The sequence below is a fragment of the Dendronephthya gigantea genome, unplaced genomic scaffold (assembly GCF_004324835.1).
Source record: "Dendronephthya gigantea isolate DGI-Jeju-01 unplaced genomic scaffold, DenGig_1.0 000023F, whole genome shotgun sequence".
NCBI lineage: Eukaryota > Metazoa > Cnidaria > Anthozoa > Malacalcyonacea > Nephtheidae > Dendronephthya > Dendronephthya gigantea.
Window position 1 is genome coordinate 1986724 of NW_021163033.1, and position 27973 is coordinate 2014696.

Below are 27973 nucleotides of genomic sequence, written 5' to 3' on the forward strand. Positions count from 1 at the left end.
AAAGCACACATGGCTGGCTGTAAGCCAATCAGAGGCAGTGAATCTTTCAAATAAATACTAATTACTAACTATGCTGGCGAGCCCTGAGGTCAAAACTTAGAGAATTCCTTTTTTAGGTAGTTTATTAGAACGTATTTTAGAATATTGATCAAATATTACATACAAGACTTGCAGTAGTCTGAGGTTATTACGTGTGTTTTAATGATTTTCAGAAAATATTTTTAACTTTAAATTCATCCCAGGTGTATTAATTTTTGTTAGATATACTAACTTGTTGTGCATACAATTTAATGCTATTCATACGCCTATGATATTCTTTTAAAGATTACTTGTTTATAATACAATCCAGCCGTCGGAAAATTTTACAATTCAAATACATGTACATCTATTTATTTCCCAATTCCATTATCTATCGCAATTAATTTTTTTATTAAAGTATTTAGTATATAGCTAATATAAGTGCATGTCGTTTTATGCATTAACAAAGGCTTGCTCTTCACCTGGGCTGTGTGAATGATGTCTCCTGGAGCGTTTCAGGAATGCTATCCGTTTGACCGTAACTATAATGAAAAAAAGGAGAAAATCATAGAATAATAATATAATATATAACAAATATCAAAGAAATAAAAACAATTCTACATATTTTGCTTTTTCTCGGGTATTAAACGCAACACTTACCCTATTCTATAAATAGGGTTTTCTCTCCCTCTGGATGATACCGCAGGCTGGCGGCTGTGGTAAAAAAAAGATGCAAAAGGTTCACAAGCATTGTCTCTAATATCAAAACCATCTTAATGGTCACTAATAATCACCGATAAATCATCATCCTCCATCTATTATTATTGTGTTGATTACCAATACATGAACATGATAACTAATACATAATCACTACAACTCATGCATCATCATCACCACCAAAACATCAATCAACATCAGCCGGAGCAATGGTACATGATTACCATCACCATTGGCGATTATCATCATTATCCTATTCCCAATAATCATATGCCATCACTAACACATTCCCATCATCACATTATTAACACCTTACCTGCGTCGTTTTCGGACAAAACAAACCGCTGCTATTATAATAATAATTGCCAAAACACCACCAACGCACGGTAGAACAATCTCCAGTGCAAAGCTACTATCTTCCGGCCCCTCTCTGTCCAGCTTTGCGGGAAAGACGATTTGCACCCTGCGCGAATTCCCCAGCATCGCACCACCAGACACATTCAACAATTCCACAGACAATACCATTTCACTCATCTTTGATGGAAAACCGCCGAATTTTAAATGAACGTAGGAATTCCATTGGCTCTCCAAAAAACTCAATTCACCACTCATTGGGGAAACGCTAAATGGAATGCTACCACCTGATTGGCTGATGACGATCCACGTGACATTAATCCTTCCGGTAGAACCCTTGCGCCTAATTATGTTAAGAATAATTTCACCGCCATATCGTTTAGGATCATAAATGATACTGTTACTGCTTCCGTCGAACATGGCTTGTTTGGGCTGGCCAGTCGAGGAACCTAAAATGTTACATGTGAGCTACGTTGTCTATGTGACTAGAATAACTATTGTCAGTATTATCACTATTGAAATATATAGGTTTATGACCAAGTTTGATCAACTTCGTTTTACCTGGTACCCCTGCTTCAAGTAGTACCACTAGACAAATGATGGATTATACTTACTGGACTTTCAGAAAGATTATAAAGCTAGAACTGATTGCTCTATTCAGTATAAGGTTACTTTATTCAGGTCCCCCCCCCGCCCGCAGTAAAACTAGATTGATAAAAGGAAATACGGCTACTAAACAGTTTAGAGGCACTTAAAGTGAGCGAAACAAACCATTGAGGAATTCAATTATTCCATTTTCTGCTGTAAACGTCCAGAATAGGGCGAATTGGGTCAGATGACAGACGTGGACTTTGAGAAGTTTCGCAGCATGATCAACAAACGTCCATGGCTCAGGACAGGTTTTGGCTGCATCGAACCTGGAAAAGATAAAAAATAAATTTGAAGCTTCTTTTACAAGATCCTCCCGAAATTGTATTCACTCACTACTACTCACCATGTTTGATTTTTGGTGTGCCATAATAGAAGCACAGGATCGATATCGTTATTATTTACTTCACTACTAACAGTTTTCTTGTTTTGTTTCAACATTTGATCGACGTCGTAGAACAGCGAGATGGTTATTGGTTTTTTGAAACGATATTTTTCTTGCAAAGTATTGTTTTCTGGTTCGTAAGCTTTGATTTGGAAACTGTAGTTGCCCAATTTGAAATGCTAAAAGGGAATAAATTTAATATTAAATAGGCCTACCGAGGCGAATTTTTATGGTAATCTATCCCAAGCTTTCAGCCTGTCTGTTATGAGCATCAGAAAAAATGTCTCGAACTTAATGAATCAGTGTGGGTAGCTATACTGCGATGTTGTGGCTCGTAGAGAGTAACTACATGCGCAAAAAATAAAGTTACACATCTATTTACTTTTGGCGGCTTCATGACAGCAGGATCAACGACAGTCGTATTATCATCTGTGCCGTTCTTCAACTCTTCCTTGCCAAGGCTGTAAACCTGAAATTTCACTTCATCTTCGACAGCCCCGGAGGGAACGTCTAAAGTTCCAAATGTATTTCCGACATCCGAATCCTTTTCTTGTGTCTCGTTGGCGTTCACATTCATAGTATCGAAGAAAAACGATCCAGAATCATTTTTCGAAAAGACAAACTCGGTTTTTCCAACCATGATGCCATTCGAAGACACTGCCTCAGATTCCAGGCCTGCACCGTTGATGGCTTTCACGGTTACGTAATATTTGCGCCCCTTCACCAGATCTCCGTGTTTGAACTTTGCATAGTAGGCTGTGGCATTTCCAATCTCTTGGAACTCCCAGAGGTCATCCAGTCCTGGAGACGAACCCCAACCAACCTCGTACGAGACTATGCCGCTATCGGGATCTTCCGCTGCCCAATTGCCGAATATGATGTTGGTAAACACCTAAAAAATACGGAATACTCAATGTTCAACCGATGGATATGAAAATGAGGTAAAAAAGGAAAAACAATGCTGTAAAGCAGTTAAAAATTTGAAAGCAGTTAAAAATGCTTTAAATATCGTAAAAGTGGACAAACTATCTATGTTTTCAAAGTATCTTAAAGGTGCAGCAAATCTAAAGACTTTGGAACCTAGCAACCTTAGGCAACTGACCTGAAAATTGATATCTGGACCCATCAATCCATCTCGGACATAATTTATAATAGGTGGTGTGGTGTCGATCACAACTCCATCGCTTGACTTGGCAGTACATAGTCCCGCATTATTACATACCAATACTGTCACATAGTACGAATCATTGTGCTGCATCGATAGCCCAGTCAGAGTTCTGTTCGCATGGTTAGTTGCATTTTTGCACCCCATGATATCATCTCGGAGAGGCTTGGAACCGATGCACCAAAACATTTGCCCGATGCCGCTTTCATTGTCCCGGAAATCGATCCAGCGAGCACTGATTGAGGCGGTGTTGTTCGTGAAATCCAAATCGGTGTTGGCGAAACTTCGACTTGAACACTGGTGCTCCGAACCGAATGTCGTATTTGCTGAACAGTTTCGGGTTTCGTCGCTACCCAAGCCGTCGTAGACAGATCCCGGCTCTGGCGAGGTGTTGTCGAGAGAGAACGGAATGCTGTCGGAGGTAGTCGTGAGTCCCGAAGCCGACCTTTGGGTGATCCTAACGAAATAACTCTGTTCTGTTCCGGGAAGGTAAAATCCGTCGTCACCAAAGCTGGGCCCATATTCGGTAACTGTAAGATTAGCTGGATAAATATTTTGGCTTATACTTCGATTATTAACTAAACCGCAAGGGTATTTATCACAGTGGGAAAGCTTGAACCTTAAACCTCCTGAGTTTTTCAAACAAATACTACGACTACAATTCACGCATTTCTCCTCAAAGCCAGGGTATGCCTCTTCCCCCAGGCCACACGCGACACACTTTACTGTCACCTGATGTCCAAGATCAGACACTTTCAAACGTACGAAATTGCGTTGACAGAATTTCATGAAATACACACGTCCAGTTCCTGCACCCACATAATCGCTCGGCCAAGTATTCAAACTTGGACTGCCAATCACAACATGACCGTCTGTGATTGCTACAGACGCCTTTGCCTTACCATCATCAAAACGAAGGTCATTTTTTGCCACCACTCTCCCAATCTTTGCACACTTATTCCCTGGTTCGAAAACACCCAAATCACTTCCATCGTGACCGTCAACCATGATACCAATAGCAAAAACACTTGACTCGCCTTCCAACACATCAAAACTCCCACTCAGCTGAACAAGCCCTGAATAAACCATTCGACATCTCCTGATCGCATTTCCTGGTGGCTGCAATTCAAAAACTGTCAATGTTTTGTCTGAAATTGATAGAAGAAATAGTTCATTTTGTTTTGTCAGATAGATATTGTCTGGAAATTGATTGTTAAACTTTTTGGAAAGTGCATTGTTCTTCTGCCAGGAACCGTTAGACATTCTTGAAAAGATATAAACGCCAGATCCGATTATAACCAAAAAATCTTTATTCATTGAGATTGCCTTCCCAAAGGATTGGTCTTTCTCTTGCGATCCTAATACATGATCCAATCCCAACAGACGGGAGTCATTTCTAAATATTGCAACAACACCGTAACCATGTTGTGGATGCTTTCCGCTGACCGCAATCATTTTTGCACCGTCAGAAGCAAACTCTCTCCCGACATCTTCCGAGGAAGACCATCCGTCGTCAATCGTACAAGGTTCGATCGTGTCTGTACTTGTTTGATTACAATTGGTTATTCCTAAAATCGGCACGCTTCGAGCTAGATTTTCCGGTATCAATTCTGTATAACAGCAATTTCCCGTTACCCGATATCAAAACAGTGTCAGTAAACCCTTTAACTTTAACAAAACTATCATTCATAGTAGAATTGAACGTCACTAAAGTAAGTGGAGGACCTTCATAGGACCCTTTTGAAAAAACGTATGCAGAATTTTGAGACGATACTATAGTTACATTTGGATTGTTTTTCAGATAGCTCACAGACGCGCCGAACGCCTTTGTTTCTTGAACGGGTTTAATTTGTTGATCAGGGTGAACAGTGCGCGGCTCTTTATTCGTCCTTTTACAGCAAACGTCAGCGTCATCGTGTATATGTGAATGCTCAAAAATATGTCGAATATCAATTGTTTCATTTTGTGTTTCGTTGGCGCCTGATGTGATCCTGTAAACGCTAGCTTGGAGAGTCTCTCGCATACGTTTCTTTGCCAAATAGTATGTACTTGGGTTTTCTAAGTTTGCTGTTATAACCACGCTGAATGGATCAGATAGGATGTCTCTGACCGGTCTTCGGGGTAAACGAGGGATTTTGACGAATTTTTGCCATCGTTCCTGTTCAGTACCCTCAAATGTATCCGTGGCGTTCACCTGATGGGAAGAAAATATGTGCAATGTTGTATTGGGTTATAATTAATTTAGATAAATTGAACTGATCCACAAATGAAATACTAATGGTACCCCGGGCTTGCCTACACATACGACGCGACGCTCGCTAGAGATCATGAATATCTACGTTAAAGCTTCGTCTTGCATTGGTTGTGCTTTTGGGGTGCACTAATCGCTTTGTTAAGTCATTAATACTAACACAATTTTTTAAAATAGCAAGAATTCCAAAGTTAAATTGGAACTCACGACCTTTTGTAAACGAATGGTTTCTTTACAATTTGAACCTAATCTTTCCTGTTTCTTATTTACCTATTCTTTCTAAAATATGATGTTCTGTCTTAATTAACTAGCTTATCCAACAATTGACAAGAGTGGCACGGTCGGTCAAATGTTTAATGCAAAAAAAATTGGGGGTCACCGAACTCGTTTGTGATATAAACACGATTAAACCCTGTTTGGCGGCCATTTTGTAACGTCTCTGTTGCCATGGTAACGGTTGCCAGGCAAAAGTTCTGAGAACATTTCCGCTCTAGATATGTTTCCTGCAAAGTATATTAACTTTTAGCCTTATGGTGAAATATTTAGGTGTTAATATCCCTGTTTAAAATGAGCCCAAAAAAAATTCGAGAAACTGTATCGAGCCACCTTAACAGCGTCGAATAGGCAAGTGAGACAAAGTAAAGCTAGATTCTACTTGATCTTAATTTTCCTACTGGTATACAGTGGCCAAGGAATTGTCAAAAGTGCTAAGTGTCAGCAATAGCAATGTTATAATTACCTGTATTTTTGGGGGTGCATCAGGCACTATTTCAACTCCATCTCCAAAAGAATCTGTGCATAGGCCTTCTTCGTTACATCGTTTAATCACCGGGCGATATTTCTTGTATGGTTTAATCATATCACCGCTGAACCTGATATACGCTCTTTCACGCGGAATGTCCACGAAACCGTAAGCTAACGGCTCGCCGCTCCATCTTTTTCGCAACGAACCATTTATGTTCAATCTCTTATTTGGCTCGGTTAAAGCAGCCTGGACATTGGAATATGACGTCACGTTGTTTGATGACCACGTGACCACAATCGCTTCAAGATCGTTTTGGTAATCTATATTGCCCAGTGAGTTATTCTGGGCATTTATTTCGACAACACTGAGTTCAGATGGGAACGTCTTCACCGGGTTACATGCACGCGACTCAAGCACTGCTTTGTTTCCTACACCATTGGTGATTTGAACGACAACTCGGACACTAGTTTGTTTGGAAAGTGAATGAATAACGGCAGATGTGTACAGTAGGTTGGTCGGTAACGCTTGCCAAGGTTTTACGTCGCACGTATTGTTTATGCTTTCGACACACCATTCGATTAAAGCTATGCCGGACTCTTCGTCCTCATGCTCCAGCCACGAGGCTTTGATCAAATCACGCACGCACGTAATTTTTAAAAGAACACGCTCTGTCATTTCTGAAATAATAAAGTTTCAAAAGGCAATTATTGCCACATCAACAGGTGTTTTAACATACATTTTATGCCTGAAATATGCAGCTTTCCACATGCAAAAAAAGTTGACTTTTGCTGGCTTATCAAGAGGTTATGGTTCTTACTGTCAAAGACAAAGTCAATTTGGTTTTGGTTTTTCTCAAATAAGGACACTCGATAAAAACGAAATGTCCGTACTCGACCTCCAAAAAAATGCACTTTAAAACTTTCAGAGATAACAGTATGACTAACGCTTTCTTAGTTATTGCCACCGCCAATAGTAAAACCAGATAAGTTAAAGACAATCTTACTTGACCGCTAGACGGAACAGTTAAGAAGGAATATAGGTATCTACTAATCTAGTATAATTATATAAAGCTGTACCTGGCCCAGTTTTATTACAAGATCCCTCTAAGATGCCTTTTCTACAGATCTTCTCCAAATCAAAAGAGACTCTACTTAGTTGCCTTACTGGGTGTGGTGGAGTCAGGTCAATCTTTATTTGATTGGATGAAACAAGAGTGGACATCCCTGCATTGTTTGTTGCTTTTACTGTGACGTAATACGTTTCCTGATGTCGCAATTTGTGTCCAATGAAGGTGTGATTCATGTTCAAACCAACAAACTGGAAATCGATCTCATCACATTCTTCCTTCGTTGTGCCAAGACAAACTTCGTATTTGGAGATATCTGACTCGGCATCTATGAAGTTCTCCCATCTGAAAAAAAACATATTCCATAAAAAGACGTTTGCTGTATTTCAGTATATGAATGGGATTTTAAATTTAGCAATTTAGGATCGAATTAAACTGACAGAGTTATTCAGCATAAATAGAGTTTGTTTTCTTTTTAGAACAGATAAAAGAACTATTATCTATTGGGTTCAAAGACATTTTAGTTTGCATTTACCTCGCTGTGATCTGATGAATATCAAAGTTACTCGGTGATGGGAACACAATCACGACTCGTCCGGAAACAGGTGCCGTTATGTCAACAGTGAATCCATCTGATGTGGCATCCTTCTTTAAGTCTACCATATTGATAGCACGAACTATAATCACATATTCTTTACCATTCTGTAACTCCATCCCTAAGGAAAGCATGGAAAAATTCAGTTCATGTGTGTAGTGTTTTGCCTCATTAACTAATAAATGAATAAGCGATTGCCGACGAAATCGCAAATGGACTAGATGAGTTATTGGTAAAGACTGGTAATCAACAACCTTCTGAATGGCTAAAACTTGTATTTCAACGAGAACTTCAGCAATGTCTCTTAAAGGTTTTAGAGTTGACGGCATTATTATTCTTACGAGGGAAATAATAATGGCATCGTAATAATAGAGAGTGCTCGAATGAACTTTATGATACATTTTTTGACTTATGTATGTTTTCACTTGTGTCAACGCCAAGAAGCGAAATAAACTCACCGGATAAGCTAATATTAGTCTGAAGTCCCGTGTCTGAAAACGCCCTTGGACAAACGGTTACGTTTTCTTTTTCACATAAAGCAAACAGGTACGATTTAATCCCACTTTCTAGATCTTCAAAATTTGTCCATCGAGCGTACACCGTGTCGCCACCCTTGAGATAATCAACATCATCACTCTCACCATCAATAACAATTCCAACACGTGGTGGTGTGTAATCAACAGTAACACCGTTTGATGCCACGACGCTGGTCAAGCCCGCGCCATTGGTTGCGTTGACTGTGACGTAATACATTTCCCCATTTTTGATTGGCTGATTCAGGAAAACCGATATTTTGGTCGTGGTAACATCCGACGAAGTACTGGGATACAGTTCACACGAACCAGGCCTGGATCCTACACACCACATAAGGGCAATGATGTCACTCTCAGGATCTTCAACCTTAAACCATGAAGCGGACACCTTCCTGCGACTTTGTTGGTAGTCGATGTCTTCTGCCTCGAGACCATCGATAACATTGCTTAGTGAAGGTTCTGTAAGAAAAGGATAAGAGCTTTTAATGATATGTGTTTAATAAGACACAAAAGTCTAAATTAGCTTTTTTCAACCTTTAGTGAAGATATCGTTTATACTTGTGAAGTAAAAATAGAGTACGCTCACCTGTTGTGTCTGCAGAAATGGGTTGTGAGACAGTAAAATTGGTAGAAACCCCAGCATTGTTGATGCTTTTTATAGACACAAAATATTCTTCATTGTGAATCAAGCTCAAATTATACCAAGTATAACTCGACGTGTTCCCGACGGTAACCAGGTTGGTTACATCACACAAGGAAGGTGCCGTACCTATGCACACAGAAAAACCACGAACCCCGGTCTCGAGGTCAATGAAACCATGCCATTGCGCAAGAATGGCTGATGAGACGAAATCATATTTTTCTCCCAAGGGATTTAATGCTTTGACATTTCCAACATCAGGTTCGGTTGTATCGATGATAAATGCGGCAGAATTTGCAGATGTGCTAAGACCAACTTTGTTCGTTGCTGTAATGTTTATAACATAGCTCTGGCCTTCTGCGACGTCTGGTTCCTCGATACACATTGACGTTCTGTTGTTGAGGTCTCGTGTTGGAATTGGACAGTTCTGTTTATTGTTTTCCAAACATAAAGAAAAATGATAATCAACAATATCTGTCTCGTCGTCGGTGAAGGTGTCCCATGAGGCACAAACCGCGCTTTTCGATATCAAGTATAGTATGTCGCCAACCACTGAGCTTGGTGATGTGATCTTGACCTGAAAATAAATAGTAAGTTTAGGTAGATATGGATGACAAGAAAATCAAAATATATATGCGTTTCAAGTTGATTTTTCTTCCTATAGGCTTGATTACCAAATTTTCAGAGAGATTTTGTAAGATGCCTCTTTTAGTTAAAGTTTTAGTTTTCATTCGCAAACATAGCTAGTTTAGTTCCAGTTTCCAATGTACTATTATTGGACTAACAGGGTAAAATCTTTGAAACTAATCAAGTGATCTATTTCGTATAAAATATTAAGATAGAAAACCTACGTTGCCTGGATAAGGCGGTGTGCTGTCCACCAAAAATCCATTCGAATGGACCTCCGTTAAGCCACCAGCCTTGTTATAAACTCTCAGCGTAGAATACACAACAACCCCAGGACTTAAAGTTAGCCTAAACTGCAACTTTAACGCGAAGCCACGGTCAACTGTGGTAAGTGGTAATATATCACATAACCCTTTCACGGTACCGGCACAAATGACGTATTTCAAAATTCCCGATTCGGTATCGTGGAATTCATCCCAATTGCAACTGACATAGGAATCATACAATGTCACATCAATATCTGAACTATCTCCATCCCGAAGTCCTCCACCCACAGGGGGCGTCAGGTCTATGAATATCCCATTTGAGCTCGCAAAACTGGTTTGACCGGCTCCGTTAATGGCACGAACAGTTGTATAATATGTCTCATTGTGTGTAAGATTAAGGTTATTAATCAATGCTTTCGTCGTAAAGCCGACATCTTGAAACCCAAGAACATCACAAAGACCCGACTTTGACCCAATGCAGATCTCGTAGTGGACGATCCCGCTTTCTCTGTCTCGAAAACCTTTCCAACTTACAGAAAGTTGTTCAAACGAACTCTGATATACTTCATCCTTTAAGTACGTATCCCCATCAAATACCGTGCCGGATTCGGGCGGGGTTTTATCGAGAATAAAGGGATTTGAAACGGCTGTTGTTTCCAGTTTAGCATGGTTCCATGCTTTTATCACTAAGTTAAACTCAGTACCGGGATCAATGCCAACGTCGCTTAGTAATAGGCTTGTATTCAAGCCTGCATTCAAGAGCTCAGATACACATTTTGAACTCTGACTCGCTGAGCAAACCTTCCACTGGTACATGGTAATTTCGCTCTCAGGATCTGCGAAGCCCTGCCATGAAGCACGAAGAAACTGTCCTTCTTGTAGGAACACCAAAGCATTCTTGTTGCCAACGGTGACCGTTCCTTTCAATGGCGGAGTGCTGTCTACTAATATGCTACCTGAATATGCAATAGCCACTAAACCTGCTCCATTTTGTACTTCAAGCTTTAGCATAAATACCGTCCCAGATTGAAGCGAGGTACCGAAGTCTAGACTCGGATTCTCAGAGGAAGGGTCAACAGATTTTTCCGAGAACAAATTACAATCAACCTTAGTCGTGGTTGCACAAAGACTAACGCTTTTGAGTCCACTTTCCTGGTCAAACACCTTATCCCATGTGGCAAAAATCTGGTACGGATCAGTCAAAACACTAGTAACTCTGGTGGTGTTATTTGCGAAATTCAGCTCAACGGCTATAACAGCAGTTGCTGTGAACCCTTTGATTTCGGGAGGTGTAATGTCAACGGTGAAACCGTTTGAAGACGACGATGTTGATAATCCAGCTCCATTAATGGCAGTTACTGTGACAAAGTAAGTATCCCCTTTCTTAAGGCTTACGAGCGCCGTTGCGTGAAGGTTCAAGTTGACAGAGGTTTGGTTGGTAACGTCGCAAGAATCTGTGAAATAATAAAAACAATTTTTAACAATCATTTAGTTCTAACCTACTAAGTTGTTTCTGACCTACAAAGTTGTGGATTATAAATGAATTACTAAAACAATTAGTCTGATTTCATCGATCATAATTTATGTTCTTTTATGAATTTGACAATACAGAAGATTAAAGCAAAGAAGTCTCTGGTTTAAGTTTATCGTAAGTGAATTGATTCAATTACCTGGTGCCGTGCCAACACAGTACATGTATTCCACCACATCGCTTTCCGGGTCCAGGAACTCACTCCATGTCGCTGAGACGTGATTAGTATTCGCTTGAAAATCTACATCAATTGTGCCATTTCCATCTCGAACTACGCCAGGCGTTGGCGGTAACCAATCGACGATAACTTGCGGTGAAATCATGCTTGTCTCCAGACCCAAAACATTCACTCCGATAACTGTGATGTAGAATGAAATACCGTGAATAAATTTAAAGTTAATTTCTGCGAGGTTCATCGAATGTTGACTTCCATCCAGTTTAGTGAAGGAGTGCAAGTCATCGGATTTGGGTGAGCCGCCGATGCCAAAGTGATATTCCTTTATTGCGCTTTCCCGTTCATTCATTGTCCATGAGATTATCGGTGGAGTAACATCAAATACATAAATTACTTTTGTACCACGCGACCCGCCGACTTGAATACCTTCTGCCAAAGGCCCTGTTCGATCGACAGTGAAGCCATCAGATAAAGCCGATACAGTTTTGCCCCTTTCGTTTGACGCTTGCACTTCGAAGCCGTACCGCTGACCAGGAAGTAACGAGATATTATGGAACTGATGTGTCGATGTTTTGAGAGGAGGATCCACCTGAGCTAGTGATGTCGTGCAATTTAACTCTTCAGCGGTTGTGAGCGGTCCGTAACACCATGCATAATGCCCTAAGCTGAATACAGGATCCTTAAATCCTGTCCAATGAAGCCAAACTGCCTTATCGTCTAGTTGAAAGTCGATATCCTGAGGCAACGGTCCGTCGTATACCACACCAGCAGTTAGTTTGCCCAGTTTCACCAATACTTTATTGGAGCAACTTGTAGTGGACAGGCCAGCGCTGTTTGTGACTCGTATACATACATAGTAACTTGTGTTGGTGTAAACAGTTTGGTCGGTTATAATATAACCATTTAAAGTACCTGTTTTAAAAGGCAAATTTTGGTTAGCATAATTATAAGGTTATCAACGGTGCCGAACACGACCAACATAGGCAATAAAGTAATAGTTGGAAAGCTCTCGACAAACTCCAATAAACGTTGCCAATACAGCTATGATTATGAGAGTATTTGAAAATAATGAAATGATATTGAAAATAATAACCTGTAAACGTGATTCCTGTGTAAAACACATTCCCCAGCAGTTTGGTCTTTCTATCAGATGAACCTATTGCCCAGCTATACGCCCTGACCCCACTCTCTTGGTCTACGAAGCCACTCCACTTCACTGTGAACGAAGCACCGTCGGTTGTGTTCGGATTACCATCGTAGTTCGAGGGCACTACGAAATCAGCCGACACTCGACCAGCAGAGGGAGGAGTGCGATCAACTATGACACCGTCAGACACGAACGACGCAGATCGACCGGCTCTGTTCGAAGCTTTCAGGTGAACATAGTAGGTCTGACCGAGTTGGTACGAGAATCCAGAAATGAGAAGTTTTGAAAAGTTATGCGAAATTTCAGTGAAGTTTCTAGGAATATCCACGTCGGGTGATCTTTCTAGAGACCACGACAGTGACTCTACGCCACTTTCATGGTCACTCAGTTGCCAAGTAATTTCAATGCTTTCATTTTGAACTTTGAACGTGGCTACGACTTTACTAAATACGGGGGGAGTAGTATCGATTATAACGTCTGGTGTCCAGTACTCTCTCACTAGGTTTACATTGTTCGTGGCGCGCAGGCCTATTTGGTAGTGTCCGCCATTTTGAAGTTGGAGATTTCGTTTACCAGCGCCGTCCACGACCGCAAGGGTCGAGAGCGCCGAGATTCCTTGTATTTGATGAAATGGAAGAATATACTTAGAAGTATTGAGGTCTTTAATAGCAAAGTGATACCCATTAATCCCCGTCTCATTGTCACCGCACTCGAAGTGGATCGCAATCTTCCTTGTCTGGCCGATAAAAGCAGTCTGAGATCTATCAATGGTTGCGCTATATACGTTAATACACACTGGTGGCGTACCATCGACCACGAAACCATCACTTACTCCAGTTGTATTGAGTCCAACGCCGTTTTGAGCCGTAACCGTAAAAGCATACCTTTCACCTTGTTTTAACTTGATTCCCGCCAAAGCCATTTTTGTGCTTCGCTTATTTCCGGGTATTACCGACGGTCCAAAAACTCTCTCGCCATCTGTAAGATGATGGATGGAAATTGCATACCTCACCACATGACTCTCCGGGTCAACAAATTTCCAGTTTACAGTCACATTAGAGGCAATCCAAATATAATCGACATCTTTATAGGCACTAATCCCGTCATGCACGTAACTTAGCAACGGTGGCGTATAATCTATTGTGATGCCATCGCTAGACAGTGAATTTTGTAGCCCAACTCGGTTGATGCATTTCACGGTAGCGAAATATCTATAGCCATGGGAGAGAGAAAGCTTTTTCACAGTATACGAAGTTTGGTATGGCAGCACACGCTGGTAGTCCACGATATCCACAACACCAGGCTGAGACCCAAACCCGACAAACGTGCGAAGCAACCCGCTGTCCGTGTCATTGCACGCCCAACTTACAGACAACGAGGTCACTTGATTGGTATAATCAAGTTCAATGTATGGGTTGTCCCCGTCAGAAACTGGTAACGAAAAGGTGGGCGGCGTAGAATCGATTACCACTCCATTGGAAGTTTCGATTTTGCTAGGAATCCCTAACGTATTGAATGCCACAACTCTGGCGTAATACTTTACTCCATTTTTAAGTTCTAAGACAAGCAGGTTTGAACTGGCGGATGATGTGACCAGACCAACATCAGTGAAAGGTTGAATATCTGAAGTATTTTCCGAAGTACCAAAGGCCAACTCATAATGATGAATTGAGGATTCGTTCTCATAAAAGCCGCTCCAGCTTGCGTGCAGTATGTTGGTTTCACGTTGGTAGACTATGTCGCTTCCGCTTTGCCCGTCCGTGACTCGTCCGCTCACCGGAGGGCTGGTATCAACTAACACGCCATCCGTCCAATAGCTGCCAAGGTTACCTGCGTTGTCTTTGAGTTGCAGCAATGCGTAGCAGTTTGTTCCTGTTAAAAGACTAATATTCGTAAACGAGTAGGAGAGTAATGAGTTAGATAATTTCACCAGAGGATGAATATCACAATTGTAGGCTTCTTTGGTGGAACTTAAGCATACTTTTGTTTCACTGATGCCAGAAATGTCTGTGACACCTTGCCAATGCATTCGGAATATGGTCGCGAGCGAATGATACTGAGCGTCCAGCGTGCCCCAACCATCCAAAACATGCGCAACTAAAGGTGAATCGATATCGAAAATCAACGGCTGTGACGTGGCAACAATTGTTAGCCCGGCGGAATTGACGGCCTTTACTGAGATGTAGTATTTTCCTCCATTTTTTAAAGTTGTTGCAGTTCTGGCTGTCCAATTTGCACGAATCACATTTAAGGTAGCATAAGGCTGGTAGGTTACAAACGGTATCACATCTTCACCTCCCGGATACGAGGACACTCCAACGCTGTACTGAGCAACATTTGATACATCTTCGACTACCTCGAAGTACGCAGAGAACACATGATTTTGGACACGCGTGTATCTGATTGGTTGATCTTCGTTACCATGGTGAAGCTTTGCTAGCCGGGGAGAGGTTGCATCAACAATAAATGATTCTGATATTGCATTCGAACGCACTCCGGCACGATCTTCGGCTTCAACAACGGCAGAAAATACTCCATTTGGCATGTTCACATGTAGACCGCTGGTCACAACACGGCCCACAGTCTTAACGGGAATCAGTAGTTCCGCAGTATCATACGAGAGCACAGACAAACCAAATTGCTTAATTCCAGAATGTTTGTCGTAGAAGCTTAACGAGTCGCACGTATCGGCTGCGAATGGTTGTTTCGCTTTATCTGCTGGACACCACTGCCAGCGGGCCCAGGCTGCTTTGTTGATCCACGTGACTTTGAGAGGAGGACCAATATGACCGGCTATGACAGCGCCCAGGTGAGGTGGTACAAAATCGACCATAGCGCCATTGCTGCTACCATTCACGCACATACCCACTCGATTACAGGCTATTACCGTTACATAGTAGGTTACACCATTTTTTAAATCACCGCTGCTTATCACGACTTGTGTGCTTACACCATTGCTTCTGAAAGTTGATTGATCGTCCGATCCTGGGCTCGTTCCCAGCCCTACAAAGTATTCTCCAATTCCGCTTTCGGCGTCAGCAAATGCGTTTTCCCAGTGAGCTGGAAAGATATCAAAACCTGAACTAAACTTCTTGTCTATCCCTCGATATCCATCTCTGATGTAGCTAGGTAATACCGTTGGCTCTGTCGTATCAGTAAGTATCCCATCTGAAGACATTGTCTTTACGAAACCAGCGTTATTTCGAACTTTTACCGTAATGTGATAACGAACCAGCGACGTGACATTCAAATAATCAAAAGTTATCCATGTGGTCTTGAAGTCATCAGATGTTCTACTCCTCAAATCCCCAATGTCAACAAACGCGTGGATGTTTTCCCCGCCCGGGTAAGCTCCCACAGCTGCACGAACAGACTGGATACCACTTTCATCGTCGTAACACGAAAACCTGGCGGTGAGGTTTGTAAGATGTCGGACAAAATCTTTGTCTACATCGTCAGTGAAACTTAAGACGTCACTCGGTGGATCGCCGCATGTCGGGGCAGTATCATCAGGAATAACACCTGAAATGTTTACTGTTGAATATAAGCCTGCAGCATTTGTGCCTTTGAGAACAGAAGTGTACTTTTTCCCGGAAACTAAACTTAGGCCGTCAAGCAACGGTGACTTTTGGTACAGCGGTATAATTCTAAAGGGTACGGTGTCATTTCCAGTTTCTTCGTCAACAAGTTTCCACTCGTAGCGCACCACGGGACTCTCGTTGTCCAAGAAATGTTGGAATTTGCCAAAGATTCGTCTCAACGAAGGTACATATCCCGTACCGTCTTTCCCCACAACGAAGTTACCCGGTACTGGTGGCGTAGTATCTATGGTAACGCCATCACTACAAGCTACGCTGGCTAATCCCAGGTGGTTTATAACTTGTACACGAGTGTAATATTTCCCTCCATTTGTAAGCTGCAGTCCAGTCTTTTTAATTGCATAGCTCTCTCCAATATCTTGCATACCAAGAACATCAGCCTCGCTTTCAGACAGAGTACATTTTGGTGATGAGGATACCCCCCACTTGACGCTTGCCAAGTCTGCAAAAGTTCCAACAAAACCATACTGAACAGCGATGCTTGTCATGTCTGACTGGTAGTCTATATCTTCCGACGCTTCACCATCGTGAACGAAAGTTATAGTTGGGGGTGTTCGCCAGGAAGAGAAAGTAGGACAATTCGCTGCTGGACTTTTTAGTCCATGACCATTATACGCGTACACAGCGACGTAGACGGAACGACCGTGCATTATATCCAGATCTGGAATTACCAGACTCTGTCGTTCTCCGTGGATGGAATAATGGTCATCACCAGAACCCTTTAACGAACCGATCTTGACGACGTAACTCTGAATACTTGTGTCTTCGGTGAAGCCGTGCCATTGAACGACATATTTCTTATTTCCGACCTGCTTTGCGGTACATTCTCCAACTTTTGGGGGTGTCTCGTCGGTATCGCGTTCGCAATTACTGAACAGAGTATTGTGTATGGCTTTAGATGACCAACTCCATTCCGCTAAAGTTATTTTACTGCACCAACGTATTGAGATGCGAATTCTAAACCAACTTTTCACACGGATGCTTAAGCACAGTCTAAACCGGAGCCAAAGGTGGACACGAATAGACAACGGGGTCATTTGCATTTTGAGTTCCAAACACGCACGCAGCGGCCATTTATCTACACGCACAGCAAGTTCGGGGATAAGATAGGTCTCTAGTAGTCTCGCCTCAACCGTCACACCCACTTGTATGATCAGTAACGAAACCCTTGCCCCGGCGAATACCGTAACCCACGCCCCAGGGATGATCGCAAGGCGGACTTCTTTTTCGGGTAGGCAAAGTGTAACTCTATAGTTTGCATAGTAAGAAGTATCTGCGCCGAAGAAAAAGGAGACACCAATACCGAAAACCGGAATAGAGAGTGCGATGTCAGGAAATATTGGAAACGATCCTAAAATAGACATTGAAGGTTCTGATTATCTGTTGTATTTGTTGATCATTACGTTGATCAAACTATGCTGTTAGAGTGAAAATAAAAAATGAGCAGAAAATTTCTCGGATAAAAACACTTCAAAAACTACAATACTCTTTAAGACTTGAAAACAATCTGTGCTACATAAGTTCGCAGTAACTAAACAAAAATTAACAACACCACAGACCTCTCTTGGGATCTCCTTCCAGATTCCAAGCACAAGAAGTGCTTTCGGTCGCTTGTCGCCGTACCCTCCTATGTCCCTCTAGTTCCTTGGTGTACACATCAGTATCCAGTGCTTTCTCCAGAGCGCTACGTTTTCGCCGTTCACCACATATCTTCTCACCAACAGGAAATAGACGCTTGGCGGGTATAATCCAGTCCCAGCCAACTTTAAGGAAGATACAGTTCTCTGTGATGTTAAAACCTGTTGAAAGAATCGGCATCTTGAACTTGAAAAATCGATCTTCGAAATCGCCTGCTATTCGCTCGATCTTGTCTTTCTCCGAAATTGTTCCGCTTGAGAATGCGGTCACGAGATGTTCTGAGTCCACGGTTTGGATGCCTTCTAGACCAGTGGGTGTTCGCACAACCCTATGAATAGTCGAGTCCTCTAAAACGCTCGAGTCGACGCTATGGAATTCCAGCTTGCATTGGAAACCAGCAACCGGCGCGCACTTAGCTACGGCAGCGTATTTCACGCCGAATTGTCTTACGATCGCGAACCCACGCGTATGCTGTCCTGCCTCGAATGTTTTCGTTTGTAGTAATACGCCGCCAGAGGGACTTACGTCATAGGAATGGGCTTTTGAACCACCACCGTCGACAACCCAAATTTGACTGTCTCGACTGTCGTAAGAGAGCGAGGTTGCTTGATGGGAGAGTGACTTTGTTTCAGCAATATTAACGATAGAAGGGCCGCTGGTTGACATGCTATTACGGACATCGGATAACTTGATAGCATACAAACTATTTCCACTGGTTGTCCAAATAAAAGTATCTTTGACCACAGCAACGCCGCCCATGTCGCCTGTGAAAGGCTGACCGTTTTGTTGAAGTTGAATAATTTTCGTAATTTGACTGCTCGAAGACCCTATGTCGACCACAACTAGCAGAGAAGCTTTGTTGATGTTTGCAGCGACGCCTCGCATACCAAGGACCATTTTAGTTTCAGACCATGGTGCAATGCTTCGCACTTTGTAGTCATCAAAGAGCCCGGGTACAAGCCATTTTCCTGTGTTGGGAACGGAGGACAGGTCCTCCAAATGTGGATATTTCCATAAGAAAACAACTGTGAGGTAAAGTTTTGAAGACCTGCGGATTAATCTTAGGCATACTTCCTCCGAGCAATACGGGTATTGGTCCCAGGGTTTATAATCCCGGATATCCAACCCTTTCTGGCGTAGTTGAATCATATTCAAAAATGAGATGATCTTATCCAGAAAGTCGTTCACCGTTTCCGAAACCTTTTTCACCGTTTCACCGTAGTTCTCAAGTTTGCTGAAAAAAATGTTGCTAAAGTCAACGGTCTTTGAAAGAACTTCCAATACAGTTCCCTCTAAAGGGCCGACAACTTTTTGAACAACTTCAGTAAATAGAGTCATAGCAGCAACCACAGAGTCTACAGACTGCAAACTCGAGTTGAAGGAATTTGAACTTTTACCAAGCTGGTATGACAAGCCTAGGTTTTGTTGAATATCCTTTAAGCTTTCTTGAAAAGGTTCGATGTTGTCCGAATAGAGGCTTTTCAGTTTACCAAATACCTCCTCAACCAGTTTTTCTAGTTTTTCTTTAGTCTCTTTTGCTTTCGTAACATAGTGAGCAAGGCCTTTGACTTTCTTAAAGAGGTTTCCAACAGATCGTTTCTTGTCCTGCATAGAGTATAAAAATATATAAAGAAAGAATTATTGCCTTTTTGACAGATGGAATGTGCGTCGCACAATGGTATGGTCTAAATGTGTATACGTTATAGTGGTGTCCTCTTATCTCATTTATGTATAGTCTATGAACGAAAGAATGTGTCTTATTAGGCCTAAAACCAAGAGCGCGAGTGGTGTTAGACTCGATAAAACACATCTCGCATTTATAAAGTTTGGATTGCCTAGACTGCTGAGGGTTTTACGATAACAAATCGTCTATCAAACCTGATAATCCTCCTTCCCAGAAAACTTCCCTGTAATTCTGCGAGCCAAGTCCTTCATCTTCATCACATCATCCTTCAGAGTAAACTCATTCACTAATATTGAAATGTTTTTCACTTTCCTGACGACATGAGATACTTCCTGCACAAAACCTTTACACGGTTCCAAAGTTTCAAACAATTCTTTCCTATCAAATTTCCTTTTTAAGATTTTAATTTTTCTCGAAACATCTTGAGCTTGCTTCGTGAACGCCTCAGACCAACACGTACCTCGCTTCACACATTTTCGAAGACTCAATATCTTCCATTCGTCAGGCAAAATTTCTGAAAATGCTTTCACCTCCGATCTTAAATCCCTATACTCCGCATAAGCTTGTTTACCGAAGGCCTTCGCACTTTTTCCGCATTTCGTGAGAAAATTATTGAAAACAAGCTCAATTTCAGAACAGTTCGGTAGTTGACTGACTTCTTTAAGAATCGGGGAAAAGTTTTTCGAGAATGGTCTCATTTCTACCAAGACAGCCTCGACGTCGCTGACAGACTCTGAAACCTTTTCCAATTCACCTCGAACTAACTTCAACGGTTCTTTCAACAAATTCAATTTTCCAACTCCGGTAGAAATTAAAGCGTCTGTTCTTCTGGTTACAAAGTCCCGAAAGGTTCTGAAAAGGTTGTCGCCTTGAATTTTTTTCACAGAATCCTGAGCGAGTGTGTGAAACTTATTGCAGAGTTCTCGCAACCTATCGTCAAAGTCTAATTTGAATTTCCTTCTTAAGTCGAGTTTCTTGACTTCGGCTTCCCATCGGGTGGCATTCGTGGCAAAGTCGTTTACCTTATCGGCAGCCTGACGGGCCATCTCGGCGTGCTCGGGAAAGTTTATCAAAAACTTAATAACACTGTTGATGCTGGTAGAAATCTTGTAAACTTTTCCTAAGAAATCGTTCTCGTTTTTAAGCAAGGACAAGAATTCTTCGAGCGTCTCCGCAACCAGAGCAAATTTTCCCAACCGTTTTTGCAAATTCTCCCTTTGCCATTTTTCTACGTTAGTAACGACGGTTTTGAACCGTTTTACAAGATCGGTAATGCCATGGGAATTGCTGGTAATAAATTCTGCTAGTTCCTTGACAGCTTCCGCGGCTTTCGACTGAATATTGTCCAGAATTTCTCCAGATAAATCTGCAGTTTTGTAGCAAAACCCAGCGAGCTTCACGTCTGTGGTGTTGCTCGTGAATTCCGCAACGTTGTCCGCAAATTCTTTTACGTTTTCAAGTGAAGATTCTAACTTGGTCAAAAACTGGTTCACAAATTTTTTAGCCGTGTCCGATAGCTTTTTCTGAAGGTCATCGATAAGCCGATCAACGAACAAAGTGACGTTGATAACCTCCGATATAACCATTTGAGCTTTGTTCTCAATTTGTCGGATCACAACTATTGCCTCTTTTTCTAAATTTTCGCCAAAGTCTTGTAATTTTCCAGAGGATTTCAACATAAATCCTTGAAACTTGCAAACATTGTTAAGCGCTTTCTTAGAAAATTTTCCAGCTTCGACTCGTAATTCCTTTATGAATTTTACAGTTTTACTAAAGTTTAAGAGTTTGTCATCTTGCTGCTCTAAGATATTCCCGAACTCCTCAATAACTTGTCTGAACCACTGTTCTATATTCAATCGTCTCGTATTTTTGAAAAGATCTGTGTCGATAAATTCTAACTCGTTTCTCATATTGGGTAGGAAATTTTGGAAAAACTTTTCGAAGTCAACATTTGGACCATCTAGTTGCCGGAAAATTTTAACTAGATAAAGGAAATAATTCTGAAGTTTCTGAAAATCTTGTCCGGAAATTTTGATCTTAAAATTGAACTTCAACCTCCAATCGAATGACAATCCGAAGTCAAAAAACCGATTTTCACCAGATGTTAGACCAGGGTCTAAACGACTAAGCCTAGGTAACTCAATTCTCGTTAAATCTTGGAAAACAGAGTGCATTTCTAGAAAATTGTTTCCGAAAGTTATTAAGCGAACCAATACGTTCTTGAAATTTTCCAAAGAATCTGGAAATCCCAGCGTGATCTTGAAATGGAACATGCGAAAGAAATTTTCAGGAACATTAAGGCCCAATTTCTTAAAATAGTCTTCCACGGCAACGTCGATCGATTCAAATCTACCAGATATGTGTTTTAGAAAGTCTTTGATGCTAAAAGTTTTTGTGAAACCCTTCGGAAGCTCTGAGGCGGTGCTCGAAACGAGACTCAGTAAATTTGTCAGAAATTGAAATCCCCCGTTAAACGGGCCTTCGGAGAGACTTAAGTTATTTAGATTTTGCAACAGCTTTTTGACAAAGGAAGCAATTTTTTGCCAAAGCCCGTTAGTACGTAATGCGGTCGTAAGAAACTTTACAATTTCACTGAAAAATCGCCCGAAGCGTGTAGCCTGGAGAGAGCGCTTTATAAACTCGCCAGCCTTTGTGATGAACTGTAGAAAAGCATTTGAATCCAATGGAAGATAGTTTTTTAACTTGTCAATGAAGTTTTGGATGTGTTTTGTAAAAATGCTGGTCATGGAATCAACACTGGCAAGAATATCGTCGCCCGTATCCGCTATCGCATGAATAAGGTCTTTGGGAATATCGTTCTTGAATCTTGCCGACATTTTAAACGCTGCTTTACCGTTTAGGACGTCAAATCTCCACCAGAATATGTTTGCGCGGAAGAGTGCTGCATTATCCATGTTTACCTCGAACTTTCCTCCAAATATCCCGATCTGTAATTTCACTTGGTTCACAAAACTAAAATAGATATTATCGCCATACTGAAATCTCTTTGAGACAAAATTTAGGCACTGGATCGATGAAGATTATATAGTAATAAATAGAACAACCTCGCAAGACTTTCAGGGGGCGTGGCGACTGGGGAGGGGAGGGGAGGGGAGAGTTTGTTTGGTTCAAATGGGCGAGGGGTTACTGCATGCATGTATTTCTAGTAATTATTATTATTAAAACATTTTGATAAATAACGCAACAATTATTTTTGTTTCTGACAGCAAGTCTCCTTCGTCAAAGGCCATACTGAAAGCCTGAAGTGGGAAAAAAGTTGGCCAAGGCCAAAGGATTCTAACGCTCAATAATCCGTATTATGGTTTTATAAAATCATAAAATTTTAGTCCAAAAAACATTTAATCAAATAATCGTTTTTGCCAACTGATTTTCTATCGCCCGGATACAAATTAAACAAACCTCATTAAAGCTTCTGCTCCAGCCATGTTTCCGCCAAATGCCTTTGACCATTTTCGCTTACTTCCCAGTGAGAACTCTCTTGGTCTCAATTCTGGGTGAAGCGCTCTTTTCTTCCTTTTTATGGCTTCCCTCCGCTTTCGTAGATGTTTGATTGTGTGATGCGAGTCATCGCCATGCCTGTTTAAAAACTCCGTAATTTTCGAATCGAGCTCGTCACCCTCCTCAGCGGACCAAAGTGCATCTTCGATACCCTCACGCATGTCGTCTGAAATGTTCTGTCGGCTCTCTAGGAATACTTCGACCACACCAGCCCTCACTGCAACGTGCTCATCATGTTTCAAAACCCACAGTAGGTGATGATCAGTGTCTTGAGCTGCAAGTTTGCGCAGCGCGGACACAGCGGAGTAGCGGATTCCAGAGCTGCCGTGGTCCAAATAACGGACGATTGTATCTAGTAGTGATGCATGGCCTAAGTTGCCAAAAGCCCATATATGGTTACGAAGGTATGTCTCGCGTGACTCGCTTTCGTCGTCATGGAAACGTGCGGGATGGGTTTTAAAGCTTCGATGTAAATATTGCGCAACCCTATCTGACAGTGACCTGTTGTAGCCAGCCTCGTGCACTCGGCGAACCAAGCCAGACATGACCAGCATCGCACGAACTGTAACCTCCTCACTTTTGCTGGTATTTTTATGCAGTGACTGTAGAGCTTTTAAAAGTTCCGGGTGCAGAGGTCCTGCTGGAATGAAAAATATAACTTCGAGAAGTGAAGAATGTTCTTTCTCAGTCAAAGGCCGGGGATCCTCCGACAAAAGTGCCTGGGATAAAACCTTTTGAGTCTCATAATCTCCCTTAACAACCAAAGCTCCAACTAACGCAGACCATGATGAAAAATTCTGATGAGATCTAGATAACGTAAGGTCGATTATGGTTCGATGAATTTCATTGTCTGTTCGGGCAAGATAATGAAGTTCTTTAACGCATTGCGATAGTTCGTTTTTCTTTACGGAGCTATCCCAAAAACACCGGATTAGCTCATAAAATGTTCGGGAGGGTTTCTTGGGAGTTCCAATTTTTGACCAGTGCAAACGATGCACGTCTGTGTGAGTTAGGGTATCTTGTTTGAGATTCGCCAACAAGGTCACTAAATTCTTGTCAGTCAAAGATCTTTTACCCCGTCTATATTTTCGTGAACAGCTAAGCATGACAAGTTGACTCTCTCCTGAGGCTTTGATGTGAAAATTAGGTTGATTTTGAAAATCTGGGTGAGTCAATGGTCGTTTGAAGTGCTTCTCGTTATGCAACTGGGAGAAATGAGTCCTTTTCACAGATTGGATGACATTGTCCTCGATCTTTACAGCGGAGTCGTAGCGGCTTTTCACGTGTTGTTTGCCTTCCACGGGTCGTCCGTCTGCGTGTTTCAAATAATCATTACCGCTCCATTGTTTTGTGAAGTCAACGTGAGTGGTGTTGCGATAGTTGACGATGTAGTTGGTGACGTGGATACCTGAGTCGTCTTCTTCCGTTGTGTTGAATGACATAATCTGAAACTTCGGATGAAGTTTGAGGTGAAAAGCACTAACTACCCCTAAAGAGATTAAAAGAAAATTTTACGACAGGGAATAATTTTCGGGTCAAAGAAAATTAAACTCCTTTGTGAACAAAAACTATAACTAATTATAAACTATTAAATAATTTTACCTTTCTTCAATCCGATAATATCTGGAGAATCATCATGTGGATAAAACACGCGAGTGACTTCTCCTGTTGAATCTTGAAAGAAGAAAAACGGCTGGGATAGTTTTTCTCCCAAATTGCGGTTAACAACATGCTTGATTGTTCGTCCGCCTTTTGAACGAATGACGCGGAGATTGCGTAATTCAAGCTTCGTGACGTAACCGTCGTTCTCTGTAGTGTAACGGTCAACCACTTCTAAGTTTACCTGAAGATGTTTTAAAAAGGTAGTTAGGCATAATTTTTTCCTATGGACAAAGTAGATTTTGACTATCATTTACAATAGTTCTTATAGTACTGATTGAGCAAAGGAAATTTCCGAAGAATTGTTCCCTAGAGGACATCAATAAACATTTTTATTTAGTATTACTTCGTATGTAAATAACTGTCGTGCACCTGGTCAGGGAGAACATGCCGTATCATGCCTCCCTTTCATTAGGCGGGATTTTTTTGTTATAGCTACACACAGGTGACACACTTAAATGTTTTCTCATGATAATAGCGGTATTGTAAATGCACATTTTAACAACCAAGTGATCACCGTCGCCTCTCTTCTTACTTTATATTGTTTGCTGCCTAGTTGGACCTCCTGTCATATTGATTTGCATACAATAACTAAGGTCGATAACGACGGCAAAGCCTACATACTGAATGAGATGTCGTATACAAGTTATGCAGGTTAAACATTCATCGTCTCAAAAAATATTGAAGCCCTCCCGTATGCCGACAAAGCACTATAATTTCAGCAATGAAAACTGAAAGTGCCGCCTCGCGCGTATTTGTTGATAAATAACCCAAGACTCCAACGGCGAGTGTAATTAAGTTTAAGAAATAATTTATTTTAACGGCGATAAAATAACACGATTGCACTTCGCGAATATAAAGGCAAAGAGAAACCATTTATTTGAACACTAGAACATAATCTTAATATATGTCAATTTTCAACAAACATTGTAAATAATACCAATTATTATTCAAGAAATTATACGTTATAGAAACAGGCGTGGGAAAATACTTAGATTTATCTCCATGCGTTTAAATATTCAAATATTTTTAAATTTAAAAGTTGCAGCATTTGCATGTGATAAGCGCCGCCTCACTGAAACGCTACAAGACAATAGTTGTTTTTGATATTGGCGCGGTTCGTCAATTTAATGACATTTATTTTAATATTTGATAATCATTGTTAGCGTTACCAGCGATTTTTCCTGGTATTTCCCGACACACTAATGAACGTAATCGCACCTACTGAGCTATTTGTTTGTCTTCAGAAAGCCCAGAATATTCTAAAGCCAAGTTGGATTTATATCCTGCGGTGTCCCTTTGAGTTTTTGTTTTGATTATTATGTAATTTATAGATTCTCCCATAAAACGCTTCACCTTTTGCATTTCATTACATGCTAATGCATGTCTTACTTGTTTTTTTACAATGTAGTCCTATATAGTTTTTTAACATTCAGAAATGGAGCTATGGGAAGCTTTACAGGCCATCGAAAGAATCATGAGCATGATTTTGTCGATAATCTTAGAAACAACATGATACTATACATGAAATAACATGATTCATCGCAGATACTATAGCCTGCGCTATTGAAAAATAGATATAAGATTTACGATTATTATTAAGACAATTGTATTCATGATTGAAACCCTACAAAGGAGCAGGAGAAGCTGCGTTTGGGAAGTGAAACTGGGAAATTAATTAGGGCCCTGCATGTAAAATGTAATCTGTAAAATGTTTACTTCCTGACAAAGGCGGAAATTTCAGAAATTTTCAACTAATACAATACTTTTACCTTAAAGCGTGCACTTTACAATAGGCATTTCAACACTTTTTGCTTAATGCGTCGATTTTGCTTTGTGTGACGAAATTTCAAGCTAGATGAAAATATTCTAAGTGGCTGTTTACATGAGCCCGGTTACCCGAGATTCAACGAAGCGTGAGAGGACTTTGAGGTATTGAACTGAGCAGATAACATGATCCTGGCAGTCGTATAATCACCACAACAATATAGTATGTGCTTGTTTGGTGTCATAAAGACTTTTTTCAATACCTCAAAGTCCTCTCACGCTTCATTGAATCTCCGGTAACCTGGCTCATTTAAACAGCCTCCAAGTATGACCACTGTTAATTATATTGTTTGAAATTATGGTAATATTTAGTGATTATTCAGATACATAAAAAGATACAGCACTATTTACAAAAGATTACTATCGGTTTTATAGGGATTACTGCTCTTTTCCTCAATTGCGGAGTAAATTAAAAAAGATCCAGTTTGGAGCCATGGTGATCATTGATAATGCTTAATCTTAATCCCTTGCCGGGATTAGTGTTTCCTAAAAATCTAGTTCTAAGAATTAGAACAATATCTTCAAATTTATACCATTGTCGGTTGAGACTTTCAAACCCTATACTGTATGAATTTCAATATATTTCATATAGGTATGTAGTCTCGCATTCAAGCGATATATTCAAAGATAGGCTATATTCTATTAAAATACAATACAATGTTTTTATAGTGCGCTATATGATTACTAAAATGTGCCGGGCTAGTGCAACCGACTCCTTTCAACTCACTACGCTCATTCAATAATAAAAATGGTACGTTGTATAGCTCGAGCGGTTAATATATAGGAATACATGCAGTAGCTACCATTGAAAATGTTATATGTACATGAACTTTATAATAATTATTTTATCAAATGGTTATGCAAACGTGACAACTGAAGAACAAAAATTAAAGCATAATGTATTGGGTTCAAACGGTTTCCATATCAAATTTTACCAAACTAAGTGTTTGATATCAGATAAATATAATTGAAACCAAGCATATAACTTATATGTTACATGTAGCCTATGTCTATTTTTCCTGAAGTCACATACCTTAGCATTGATTTTAGAGTCCTGCTCTTTAGTAGACCTTTCTCCGCGATGAGTATGGACTTCAAGGTTATAATCATAGCTGCATTTTAATCCAGGGTATATTTCTAAATGATTAACAGCACCTGCTGAATGAAACAGAGAAACAAACTGT

General features: G+C 40.9%; 2 protein-coding genes across 2 annotated transcripts; both read right to left on the reverse strand.

Moving 5' to 3' along the window:
• Nucleotides 1-197: 197 nt before the first annotated feature.
• LOC114522525 lies at nt 198-4831 on the reverse strand. Its single transcript, XM_028543231.1, has 7 exons — nt 3225-4831; nt 2505-3014; nt 2084-2301; nt 1861-2006; nt 1052-1538; nt 679-732; nt 198-560 (listed from the first exon to the last, which is right to left on the reverse strand). Exons 1-7 carry the CDS (start codon nt 4740-4742, stop codon nt 497-499), a joined length of 2997 nt encoding a protein of 998 aa, XP_028399032.1. The 5' UTR covers nt 4743-4831; the 3' UTR covers nt 198-496.
• LOC114522522 lies at nt 4739-27895 on the reverse strand. Its single transcript, XM_028543228.1, has 14 exons — nt 27823-27895; nt 24906-25146; nt 23205-24792; nt 19979-22757; nt 18022-19705; nt 12810-17813; nt 11681-12628; nt 9969-11464; nt 9064-9694; nt 8403-8936; nt 7885-8065; nt 7360-7694; nt 6278-6960; nt 4739-5481 (listed from the first exon to the last, which is right to left on the reverse strand). The coding sequence occupies exons 3-14, from the start codon at nt 24743-24745 to the stop codon at nt 4840-4842; spliced, it is 16458 nt and encodes a 5485-aa protein (XP_028399029.1). The 5' UTR covers nt 24746-24792; nt 24906-25146; nt 27823-27895; the 3' UTR covers nt 4739-4839.
• Nucleotides 27896-27973: the final 78 nt, after the last annotated feature.